The 11,720-nt window shown below is 48.7% G+C and overlaps 1 protein-coding gene across 4 annotated transcripts; it reads left to right on the forward strand.

The window, feature by feature from the left end:
- The first annotated feature begins 3,867 nt into the window (after nucleotides 1-3,867).
- LOC117711617 (serine protease 33) lies at nucleotides 3,868-6,711 on the forward strand. 4 transcript variants are annotated; one of them, XM_076937244.1, is made up of 8 exons: nucleotides 3,868-3,993; nucleotides 4,282-4,372; nucleotides 4,737-4,760; nucleotides 4,875-5,037; nucleotides 5,169-5,440; nucleotides 5,680-5,849; nucleotides 6,017-6,194; nucleotides 6,363-6,711. In XM_076937244.1, the coding sequence occupies exons 2-7, from the start codon at nucleotides 4,327-4,329 to the stop codon at nucleotides 6,173-6,175; spliced, it is 834 nt and encodes a 277-aa protein (XP_076793359.1). In that variant the 5' UTR covers nucleotides 3,868-3,993; nucleotides 4,282-4,326; the 3' UTR covers nucleotides 6,176-6,194; nucleotides 6,363-6,711. The 4 variants fall into 4 exon arrangements, with proteins under 4 accessions (XP_076793359.1, XP_076793361.1, XP_076793360.1 ...); XM_076937246.1 differs by having other exon boundaries at nucleotides 6,404-6,711; XM_076937245.1 differs by having other exon boundaries at nucleotides 6,408-6,711.
- The last annotated feature ends 5,009 nt before the right edge of the window (nucleotides 6,712-11,720 follow it).

Here is an 11,720-nt window from a genome sequence, read left to right on the forward strand (position 1 = left end):
CAGGTAAGTCAAGGCAGGAAACTTGAAGCAGCCAGTTATATCTAGTCAAGAGCAAAGAAAGAACAAATCCATACACACTTCCCAGAGCCCAGCCTACTCTCTCTGTTTTTTTCTCAGTCCAGAACTCAAATCCAGGAAACTGCACCACCCACTTCGTGAGTTGTCCTGTGTCAGTTAGAGTAGTCAAGATGGTCACCGATAGGACTTGGACACAGGCCAACATGATTTAAACAATCTGTCACTGAGATCCCCTTTCCTCAGTGTTGTTTTAATCCCAACACTTCTTGGAGGTGGAAGCAGGCCTATCTCTGTGAGTTCAAAGCCAGCCTGATCTACAATTTAAGTTCTAGGACAGTCCCAGGCTACAAAGAAACTGTCTCAAAAAACTTAGAGAAGAGGGGAGGGGGAGAGAGAGAAAAAGAGAGAGAGAGAGAGAGAGAGAGAGAGAGAGAGAGATCCTTCTGAAGTGATTCTGCATACTGTGAAGCTGACAGTTAAACTAACCATCGCACAGGCTTCCTAGTACACTGCCTTAAATTTGAGTCTAGATTAGTCTAGTATATTCCAGGACAGCCAGGATGGGAATGTTGGCCCATGCCTTTAATCCTAGCACTTGGGAGGCAGAGGCAGGTGGATTTCTGAGTTTGAGGCCAGCCTGGTCTACAGAGTGAGTTCCAGGACAGTCAGGGCTACACAGAGAAACCCTGTCTCAAAAAAACAAAACAAAAAACAAATAAACAAAAAAACCCTAACCATCACAAGGATTAAAAAAGAGAGAGTGTGACACACCAAGTGTGTATGTGGGGTCTTCAAGAGAGCCACAGTAGGTATCTGGGCAGTAGCCATATACGTGATTTTGGGTGGCTCCTGAAATTACAAAAAGTTGCTAAGAAAATCTCTTTTCTTTCGTTTTTTTTTCCTCTCTGATTATTATTTTTCCTTTTTAATACGTATGAATGTTTTGCCAGAATGTCTGTCTGGGCACCACATACACATCTGGTGCCCGAGAAATTGCCTCCCTTTTGAAAAATAAAGGACAGGAGAGATGGATGGCTCAGCTATTAAGAGCTCTGACTGCTCTTCCAGAGGACCCAGGTTTGATGCCAAGCACCCACAAGGCAGCTCCCAGCCATTTGCAGCTACACACCTTAAGCATTATTCATCCTGTTTTATCATTCTTATTTTAGATATTTCTATATAAAAGGAATGTTGAACAAATGTGGTAGCCCAAAGCATTTGCTTTTGGCACACCAGAGGCAAAAACAGGTAGATCTCTGTAAGTCAAGGCCAGCCTGGTCTACATAGCGAGTTGGACCAACTGGGGTTACACAATGAGAACTGTTCTCAAATAAAATAAAATATGCTGTCTAAAAAAAAAAAAAAAAGCATTTTTGCACAGATTTTGTTGATTGGTGGCATTCTTTGTTGTTTTGGCTTGGTTTTATTCTTCTTTTTCAAGACAGGGTTTCTCTTTTTATCCCTGGCTGTCCTGGAACTCACTCTATGAGTGTGTGTCAGGAACCTGGAGTCAAGGAGGATGTCAAAACAAATGCCATCCCTTAGGGTCACCTGAGATCTCCAGCAGTTTCTAGCCTGTGTTCAACCAGAAACCAGGCTGCCTTTCACAGTCCTACAAACCATTACACAGGTACCACACCTGAGTGTGCCTCATCACACCAGTACCACACCTGCGTGTGCACCATCACACCAGTACCACACCTGAGTGTGCCCCATCACACCAGTACCACACCTGCGTGTGCACCATCACACCAGTACCACCCCTGTGTGTGCACCATCACACCAGTACCACACCTGAGTGCACCATCACACCAGTATCACACCTGAGTGTGCCCCATCACACCAGTACCACACCTGAGTGTGCCCTATCACACCAGTACCACACGCCCCTGCTCTCACCACGGCCCATGAAACACATCTTAGAATCAGGACTTAGCTGCATGGAGTTTGTTGGGGAATGCAAGCCCAGGTAGGTGAGGACACATGTTTCTTACCAGTATAAGACTGAGTCTAACAGGCAAATGGGTTTAGTACAGTCTGTGCCTCTGTTTGGCTTGGGTTTGGGGGTGCTCTCTTCTTTCTCCCAAGATTCAGAGGTACAACAATCAACCAGTTGCAGACTTTTCCCCTGAACTGAACCAAATTCTCCGACAGAGTTCATCTCCTTGTTCAGTGTGTCCCATTTCTCCATGTCTTCCAGCCTTGCTGCTTCACTCTGGACTGCAGCTTCCAGGCCCTGTGCCAGATGGGGTACCCACCACGAAGCTTGGCCCTGACTCCAGGGCTGACCATCTCCTCTCAGGCCACTCCGACCCTCCCCCACTAGTCCTTACTCTTTCTAACAGCCACAGACATTGCATTAGGGGCTCTTGGACTCACCCTCTAGGGGCTCAACCTGGAGCAACAGAACCCTGAAGTTCAAGGAGGATGGGCACATTTGTCTTCTGTTCTTCCTGCAATTTTATAGAATTGGCCACATGTCTGGCATTGCTCCAGACTCCATGCACCATGGCTCACCCAGCTAATCTTCATAACAACCAAGTGGTCAGTTTTATAGATGAGAAAAGTGAGGTGTGACGGAAGTTGAGTAATTCCATCAAAGGCTCAGCATTGGAGGGAAGACATGCCAAAGCCAAACTTCAGAGAGCTGAGCCAGTGGGATCAACTGATACTACCATCACCACATCACCACCCTGCCCTCTGTTTCTCTCTCTCTCTCTCTCTCTCTCTCTCTGTGTGTGTGTGTGTGTGTGTGTGTGTGTGTGTGTGTGTGTGTGTGTGTGTGTGTTTCTGGGGCTTAAGTACAAGGCCTCAAATAAGCAAGGGCTCTACCACTGAGTTATCCACCCCCAACAAATATGGGGGGTTGTTTATTTGAGACAGGGTTTCATGTATCCCAGATTGACCTCAAGCTTGCTATGTAGCCAAGGATCACCTTGAACCCCTGATCCTCCTGAGTCTGTCTCTAAAGTGCTGGACTCCTAAGTGTGTGCCCACCCTCACTCAGTTTATGTCATCCTGGGTTAAAGCACTCTGCCATCTTAGCCACATTCTCAAGCCTTACATGTGGGTTTTAAGATTGGTCTTTGGCTGTGGACAGCAGAAGCCAAGTCTGAAGGCTGGCTTCCTCCCTGTATCCAGGCACTGAACCGCAGCAGAGTCCTCGTCTTGCCTTCAGCCTGTTGTATTCTCAGCCTTTTCTCCTTATTCCCAGTTCTGCAATGCCAGCCCTGTACTGAGCACGGTTCTGCCCACTGGAAACTCTCTTAGAATGAATGCATCCTCTCCTTTATTGGTTTTTCATGACATAGTGAAATACCAGAAGCAGGTTAACTTTATAAAAAGAGATCTCTTATCTCATAGTTTTATAGAGTCATGGCACTGGCATCAGCTCAGTCTGGTGTTCCTTGCTCTATCCTGGCTACCCCCAAACCAGAGAGTACACTATTCCCCTGATAGTGCACAGTGCTGCTTGTGGCCAAGGTGTTCTGGCAATTTGAAACTGGTCATTCTCCACTCCAAGCTCATACTGACCTAAGATCCCGAAGGGATTTGCCAAGTTGGGTTCTGTGTTCAGGCCTGAGACCTGGAGTGTGGGTCTGGGGTCTGAGCTTCCATGTGAGAGCAGCTGGCTTGGCTGAGCTGGGATTACTGAGCAGAACAATGGAGCTCAGAGGCCCCAGAGGCTGGTTTCCCAAGGCAGCAGGATCGGGTTTAGAGATGAGCTGCCCAGGAGCTTCTGGAGCTTCCTGGACTAACCGCAGCTTCCCCACCCCCCTCCCCACCCCACTTCTCAGCACCTGGTGTCCTTTTCCTGGACCTCTTAAGTTCTGTTCAAAGCATCTTTGTTTAAAGCTGTTCCGGCAGCCACAGCTCCGCCTTGGCCTTGATAATTACTTGAGCCACCACCTCCTCTGTCTTTTAAGCCCCCAGGCCCTCCCCTGGCCCCATCAGAGAGAACACCAGGCTTCAAGGGTGAGAGCAGGACCCAAGGGGTGCTAGGAAAGGAAAGATGGGGACCAGAGGGTGAGGCTCCAGGGTTCCTACTGAGGCCTACCTAAGGTGCCCAGATCTGAGGTTGGGTATGCTTTGTCAGAGTTGGTCACATCGAGTCTAAGACACAGGTAGAGGTGTAGAGTCTGGGCTTCAGTGACAGGTTCAGGACCAAGCCGAAATTAACGACAGACAAAACAGCCACAGAGGTACAGGGTTGGGTAGGACATGCCCTCTAGCCTAGAATGCTCTGCTCCCTGCCACTTCCAGACCAGAGACCAAGCTACCTGCACCCAGGCCAGTCCTGAAGATACAATGAGGGGTGCCTCCCACCTCCGGATCCTGCTCCTGTTGGTGGTAGGTGAGTGGGGGCGAGGGTTGGGGTGCTTCCACAGAGACTTTGACTACAGGTTGCTCACCTCTCCCGGAGCCTGGTACCTCTAGAGCATTGTGGGGCATCTGATCTTCATTCCGAGGCACAGAGGCTCTCTGGCACTGTCCTTAGGCTCTTCAAATCTGAGTATGTATGCTGTATGTATGTAGTGCTTAAGTCTCACCTCCCAGTGCTCTGGGGAGGGTGACGGAGGCGACCAATGGCACATAAGCTTGGCATGAGGTCAGTGTAACAAATATGTTCTACCTTCTACCTAATCTAACCGCTGACCCAGGCTCTGTTACCTGGCACCAAATTTCTAATCTAGTCCCTTGACTGCTTCCTCCTGCAGGAACCAGGATGCAGGAGTGTGCAGGTAAGGAAGGTGGGGAACCACTTCCTCCTCAGCTTGTCCCTGTTCCCCTTTCTACACCTACTTCCCAGACCCCAAGTCCCAGGCAAGCCTCAGCGCCCTCTTGTCCTGTCACAGCTTGTGGGCAGCCCCGCATGTCCAGCCGGATCGTTGGGGGCCGGGACGCTCAGGATGGAGAATGGCCATGGCAAACAAGCATTCAGCACCGCGGAGCCCATGTGTGCGGAGGGTCACTCGTTGCACCCCAGTGGGTGTTGACAGCAGGTCACTGCTTCTCCAGGTCAGTGCTCACTCACTATTCCAGCTCCAGGAAAGACAGGGGGAGTGCTGCCTGGGGAAGGGTGGGCGGTGCCTGCTCCTGACAGGCCCATGGTCTAGGTGCTGTCAGCAGCCCCCATATCTGTTCTGCAGACGACTATCACCATCAGAGTACAGCGTGCTCCTGGGAGCACTGAGTCTGGATGTAGCATCACCCCATGAGCTCTTGGTTCCAGTGCTGCGGGTGCTGCTGCCTCCTGACTACTCTGAGGACGAGGCCCGCGGTGACCTGGCACTGCTGCAGCTGCGTCACCCAGTGTCCCTGAGCACCCGCATCCAGCCTGTCTGCCTGCCCGCACCAGGGTCCCATCCACAACCAGGGTCTCCATGCTGGGTCACTGGCTGGGGTAGCCTTAGCCCGGGAGGTAAAGAATATAGTCAGGTTATGGGGGCACGGGCATCCCTTTCTCTTCCATCTGACTGTGAATCCTGGTCTTTCTCAGTCCCGATGTGAAAGCCAGAGTCACATGAGCCCAAACCTCCCTTCTATCAGACTCAAGGAGCCCTGGTTTGCAAATCAGACCCTCCCATTCATCTTTTCCCATTGAGCCCCACTTCAAGCTGTTCTCTCTCCTTATTCTCAGATCTGTCCCTCTTCCCTCAGTACCACTCCCAAAGGGAAGACCCTTGCAAGGAGTGAGGCTGCCACTGCTGGACTCTCGAGCCTGTGACCGCCTCTACCATGTGGGTGCCAATGTGCCCCAGGGCGAGCGCATAGTGCTACCAGGGAACCTTTGTGCTGGCTACCGCAGAGGCCACAAGGATGCCTGCCAGGTGTGTCTGCTAATCCTCTGGAATTGGTTCCCCAGCCACTTACCTCCCTAGAATCCAGGACCAAGGAGGTTGCAGACCTCCAACCTGAAGCTACTACCCCAGGGAACTGGACCTAGGAAAGTGACCTTGAAAAACTCCCATGGCCAAAGCTCACCTTTTTCCTGCAGGGTGACTCTGGAGGACCCCTGACCTGTATGGAGTCCGGCCACTGGGTCCTGGTGGGTGTGGTGAGCTGGGGCAAAGGCTGTGCCCTACCCAACCGTCCAGGTGTCTATACCAACGTGGCCAAGTATAGTCCCTGGATCCGGGCTCTCTTGAGCCTCTGATGCTGGCGGGTTTGATAAGGTGAATCTGGAGCTTCCTGGCCCATTCCACACTCCCCTCTTTCTTACATGAAGCAGAGATACTAAGAGTCCATCTGCCTATCCCCTTCCCTTCTTCAGGCCCATCTTCTGTCACTCAGGGATTTTCTGAGTCCCCTGCAGTTACACTCTGCCCTCTCCTTTTGGCTAGAATTTAACTCATCTGGCCTGTGTGTCCTTTGTTTCCTGGAGGAAGTCAGACAGATGTAAAGCATAAGAGGAACTCCACACCAGGGAGAATCTTCTTTGCTGACTTTGAAGGTTGAGGGGCCAGGCACTGTGAGGAACCACAAGGCACTGACAACCAGTGTGGGGAGAGAAGTCTGTGGCCACCAGGAACCTCATTCTGCCAACACCCTGGAGTCTGGATACAATTTCCCCCATCTTCTAGTCCCTTACCTTCACACAGGTGAAGCCCTCAGCAGAGGACACGACTGAGCTGCCCAAGCTTTGGAGCCACAGATTTTTGGATTTAATAAATGTATGGTCTTTTAAGCTGCTACCTTTGTGGCAATTTGTTACATGGCCATAAAATCTAATATATATAGATTTTACCTAACTGTGATGGAGACATGCCAGAGGGAAAAGAGGCTAACCATCCGTATATCACATCCCAGGCACAGGGAGCACAGTACTCCTTGTATCAATAGAGAGAGGTCAGCTCCTAAACTGTCCAAGAAAATAGAAACCATATAGGACCCAGAGAAGGCCAAAGCCTTCTCTCAGGAGCTTAACAATGAGGAAGCAGAAATGTGGTGGAGAATGACCAAAGGCCTGAGTGTGTCTGAGTCTTCCCCAGCTTCCTCCTCTCCAGTCTCATCCTCTGTGTCAGGAAGCCAGTGGGCTGTACAAGACGCTCACCGGTCCAAGGAAGAGCTGTGTAGAAGCAGAGCTCAGGGCTGCTTTTCCTGCCCATGGAGGAGAACAGTCCACTAAATCATAGACCTGGCCCACCTTTGGTGGGGTGATAAGGGAGGAGAGTGCTCAAGGGATTGCATAATTATTGCAGGGCAACCTACAAATGTGCACATCTATGGCAGGACCCTGGAGTTCCTGCAGAGAAAATCCTGAATCCTCATGTTACCGTACGTGTATCAGCTCATGCCCTTCTCCGTTACCTACCACCACCATCATCCTTGCCTGGGCCAGCCAAGCAATCCTCCCAGAAGCCTAAGAGGGTAGTGCATGAGAAAATCCTGAAAGAGAACAACCTTGGGGCCTTGGGCTTAACCATGATAAAAGTCATGAATCCTAGTCTAGACAGCCCAGTAATTCTTAGGTATGACTGACCAGGTAGCCAAAGAGATTCTAGAAGTAGAGAACCAGAATCAGCTAAGAACACTACAGCCTGTGTGATACGTTCTTGAATGAAGGGAGGAAGGAGGCTTCACCGCACCACTTCATCAAAGACTTGATGTTCTTATTTGCCAAGTGAGAAAAACGCTGTCCAAACTCATACCCGAGACTAGTCACAACTGGCAGGGTGGTAGGCCAGTGTTCATCCCTAAGCAGTCTGCTTTCCTCTACCTTGTCTGGCTTCTTAGCCATTTGTGGATTATCAGTGCAGTTGCTAGTAAGGCACAGATCTCAGGTCTCTACTGTCTGTTGTCATCTTGTCTGACAGTGAGGCCAGATCCAGGCTGTGACCATCCTGCTGAAGCTCTCGGAAGCTATCAGCTGCAGCCTATCCACTGGCCACATCCCTTCACTGCTGGCCTGATCCGCTAGTGGACAGGATGGGAGACTTGGAGACTAGGAGGACTGCAGTGAAGACCAATGAGGGATGCTGGCTACTAGCTCAAATAACAGATTAGTGTTACCTCCGGGAATAGATATTGAGTGCTAACACTCAGAGAGGCTTTATAATACATAGAAGGAAGTGAGTGTGCTTCCGTTGTTGAAGTGTTTTCCTGGAACACATAAAACCTTAGGTTTGATCTCCAGAGCCCCATAAAACTAGCATGATGATACACACCTCTATAATCCCAGCACTTTGAAAGTGGACACAGGAGGATCAGAAGTTCAAGGTCATCCTCAGCTACACAGAAAGTTTAAAGCCAGCCTGGGCTACTTGAGACCCTGTCTGAAAACAAAAGGATAAACTTCATAGACTTGTTAATTCTCCCAATCCCTGTACTGAACCCAAAGGCTCGTGCATACTAGGCAAACCTACTAACTACTAGTCTAAAACCCCAATCCTATTCTCTCTTCTTATGGTTGTTTTTGTTTTTAATGTGAGTTACTCTGTCCATATGTATGCCTGCATGCCAGAAACCAGCATCTGATCCCTTTATAGATGGCCATGAGCCACCATGTGGTTTCTGGGAATTGAATTCAGGACCTCTGGAAAAAAGCAGCCAGTGCTCTTAACCTCTGAGCCATCTCACCAGCACCCTATTCTCTCATTAAGGAAAATTAGGCCTGGATGAAATTAACTACCCAGAGCTGCAGGGTCACCTCGGGAGCAAGTTTAGCCAGTCACCAGTCTAATTCAAGCCAGGCCAGCAGCATGATGGGTTCACTTGGTAAGTCAACCAAGCCAGGAAATGAGTGGCCTTGATTGCTTGTAGCAGATGGGAGCCTGGGGAGCTCCCCTAAACAGTGTCTCACAGAAAAAACGGAGAAAGGAAAAATTATTGGAAGACTCACTAAAGTTAATACGAGAAAGACTTGTCATCACAGGAAGAGGTTCATCACATGAAGAGGTGCGTTCTTGCATATGTACAGTTTGAGATCACGCTCGCAGCATCACTTTTTGAAAGAAACTTTGAGACACTGTCTTACTTTGTCACTTTAGCTGGCCTGGAACTATGTAGACCAGGCTGGCCTTAAACTCACAGAGATCCGCCTCCCTCTGCCTCCCGAGTACTGGGATTAAAGCTGTGTTCCTCGTGTTTTCTTTTTAATTATGTGTACGAGTGTGTCTATATGTGTGTGCACGAGTGCCCACCGAAGCCAGTGCTATCACATGCCCTGGAGCTGGGGCTGCTGTGAACACTGGGAACTGAACTCTACAAGAACAATCATTTCTGTGATTGTGGGGGCCGAGTCGTCTTTTCAGTCCCAATGCATGTTTAAAACACAGAATGGAATAAAAAAGAAAAAAAAAAAGCTTTCAGAAATTGAAAAAAAAAATAGAATGGGTGGGGCAAGAAGATTTCTGTAAATCTTGTAAACTCAAGGCCAGTTTATACTATATGGGGAGTTCCAAGCCAGCCAGGACTACACAGTGAGACCTTGTCTCAAAAAGGAAAAACAGCCGGTCGGTGGTGGCTCACGCCTTTAATCCCAGCACTTGGGAGGCAGAGGCAGGCGAATTTCTGAGTTCGAGGCCAGCCTGGTCTACAGAGTGAGTTCCAGGACAGCCAGGGCTATACAGAGAAACCCTGTCTCTAAAAACCAAAAAAAAAAAAAAAAAAAAAAAGAGGAAAAACAGGAAGTTGTGGTGTATACCTGTGGTCCTAGCACTTAGTCAGGAGGTTGTAGGTAGAAGAATCAAAACCTCAAGGCCAGCTCAGGCTACCAAAATAAATAAGTAGCAGCCATTGGTTAAAACAGTGCATACTGCTCTGCAGAGGACCTGAGTTCAATTCCTACCACCCTAAGCCGTCAATCTACAATCACCTGTAACTCCAGCTACAGGGAACCCCTGGACTACCACGAACGAACCCCCACACAAACATATAATTTAAAATAAAAAAAATTTTAAATAGGGTGGGAATGCCTATAGCAGAGAATTTAGTATTCCAGTAAGATTAGAATGAGCTAGAATTAGCTAGAATTAGAATGAGGTGGCTCCTGAGTTCAAGGCCAGCCTGGTTTAAGAGTATCAGGAAAACCTGCTCCAAACAGAGCTAGTAGCAGTTTGTTCCCACCACCCTAACAAGCTCAGACAGACCATTCTCCAGAATCCTACAACTTCAAAGCTGTATGGAGTTTAGGGCCACCCACTAGCCTTGTCTGAAATTGGACTCTGATGGTTGCCCACCTCTGGCAGAGAAGTTGAGAAGGCCTTTGGTCTTGTAGTTTAGGATGGCACAAATCAATGTATGAAGGGCCTGAAAAATCAAGTCCACGTGAAGACCCCCATACTCAGGAGACCCTTCCTCAAGCCTCCAGAATCGCGACCACCCAAAAATCACAAGAAACCATACCTGGATGCAATCAGCAGAGGTTTATTAGGGGAGGAGCCGGTGGTCAAAAACGACAAGCTCTTTAGCTCCAAGAGCAGGGTTTTTGGCCACGTGTGGTGGGTTAAAGGGTCTTTTATAGCATGGGGTGGGGGGAGGAAGGCATTTTCCCGCGCTTACACATGATTGGTTGTTTTACAAATTTTGAACATAGCACTGGGAAGACCAAGGGAGGGGTAACCAAGAACAGTGGAACATTTCAGAGAATCTAGCCCAAATGATAGCATCTTTATCTGTAGTCAGGAATGCCTTCCTGCCTTGGGCGAGGCTTGGGGAATGTAATCCAGCAAGTGTCCTTCACCTGGAATGTGAAGGCCTGAAATCTTATTTTCAGTTCCGAGTTCTGTAATGCGGAAAAATCTACACATATTTCATAAAATGGCCTTTATAATTTTTCACTCTACACACGGACCCTTCTGGAGACTGAATCTAGGAGGGAAGGTAGGCTGTTGACCTAGGCTCCTGGATGGAGGGGACACTACCCTGTCTTCTTCAATCCCAGGAAATGTACCAGAGATAGTGAAAAGAATGAAGATAATCCAAAGAGCCATCATCCTCTTTCTATTACCTGGACACAAAGGCTGGAGCCTAGCGTTTTTTCTATTAGTAACTGACTTGCCTGGACTTGTCCATTTTTAGGCCTCGTCTCCTTAACTGCCAATTTGAAGTCTATCATTGAATCAGTTTAGTCTTCTCAAGACTGTTAAAACAATGGTCCCCAAGTAATCAGGATTTTCCCAGGAGTCCCATGTTGGAATAAGGAAAGGCTTGTCCTGAAACAGATGTCACAGCTCATCAGACCATCTTGTAGAAGGACAGTCAAATGATGGCTTACACCTTGCCTAGCACTGCTTGTTCCCTTTCAGTTTAACCCTTTTCAAGAATTCCACAGCAGACTTGGGAGAGTCACTGGACCTCTTCCTATGGCCACATTAAGTAAACCTATCTCTTTTCACTAGTAACACTTTTTAGTTGGTATACTGGGACCAGGTGGCCAAGTCTAGCTAGTTAGGGTTGACCCTAATAACTACAGCACCAATCTCTAAAAGCAATAGCTTCTTTAGCTCCTAACAGGCCACAAAGCACAGATGAATTGGATTTAATAAACCCTTAGGCTCAAGCCTGAAGCTGGATGAGGACAATACACAGTGGCGATAAAATCCAAAATTGTGTCGGGCAGTGTTGGCGCACGCCTTTAATCCCAGCACTCGGGAGGCAGAGGCAGAGGATTTCTGAGTTCAAGGGCAGCCTGGTCTACAGAGTGAGTTCCAGAATAGCCAGGGCTACACAGAGAAACCCTGTCTCGAAAAAAGATACAA

This window comes from Arvicanthis niloticus, chromosome 6 (assembly GCF_011762505.2).
Source record: "Arvicanthis niloticus isolate mArvNil1 chromosome 6, mArvNil1.pat.X, whole genome shotgun sequence".
Lineage (NCBI taxonomy): Eukaryota > Metazoa > Chordata > Mammalia > Rodentia > Muridae > Arvicanthis > Arvicanthis niloticus.

What these genes read in the sequence shown, in the direction of transcription:
- LOC117711617 (XM_076937244.1), top strand. Translation starts at nt 4,327, where the DNA reads ATGAGGGGTGCCTCCCACCTCCGGATCCTGCTCCTGTTGGTGGTAG. An exon ending in CAGGATGCAGGAGTGTGCAG is followed by an intron (nt 4,761 to 4,874) that starts GTAAGGAAGGTG and finishes GTCCTGTCACAG; the next exon opens with CTTGTGGGCAGCCCCGCATG. An exon ending in GCAGGTCACTGCTTCTCCAG is followed by an intron (nt 5,038 to 5,168) that starts GTCAGTGCTCAC and finishes TCTGTTCTGCAG; the next exon opens with ACGACTATCACCATCAGAGT.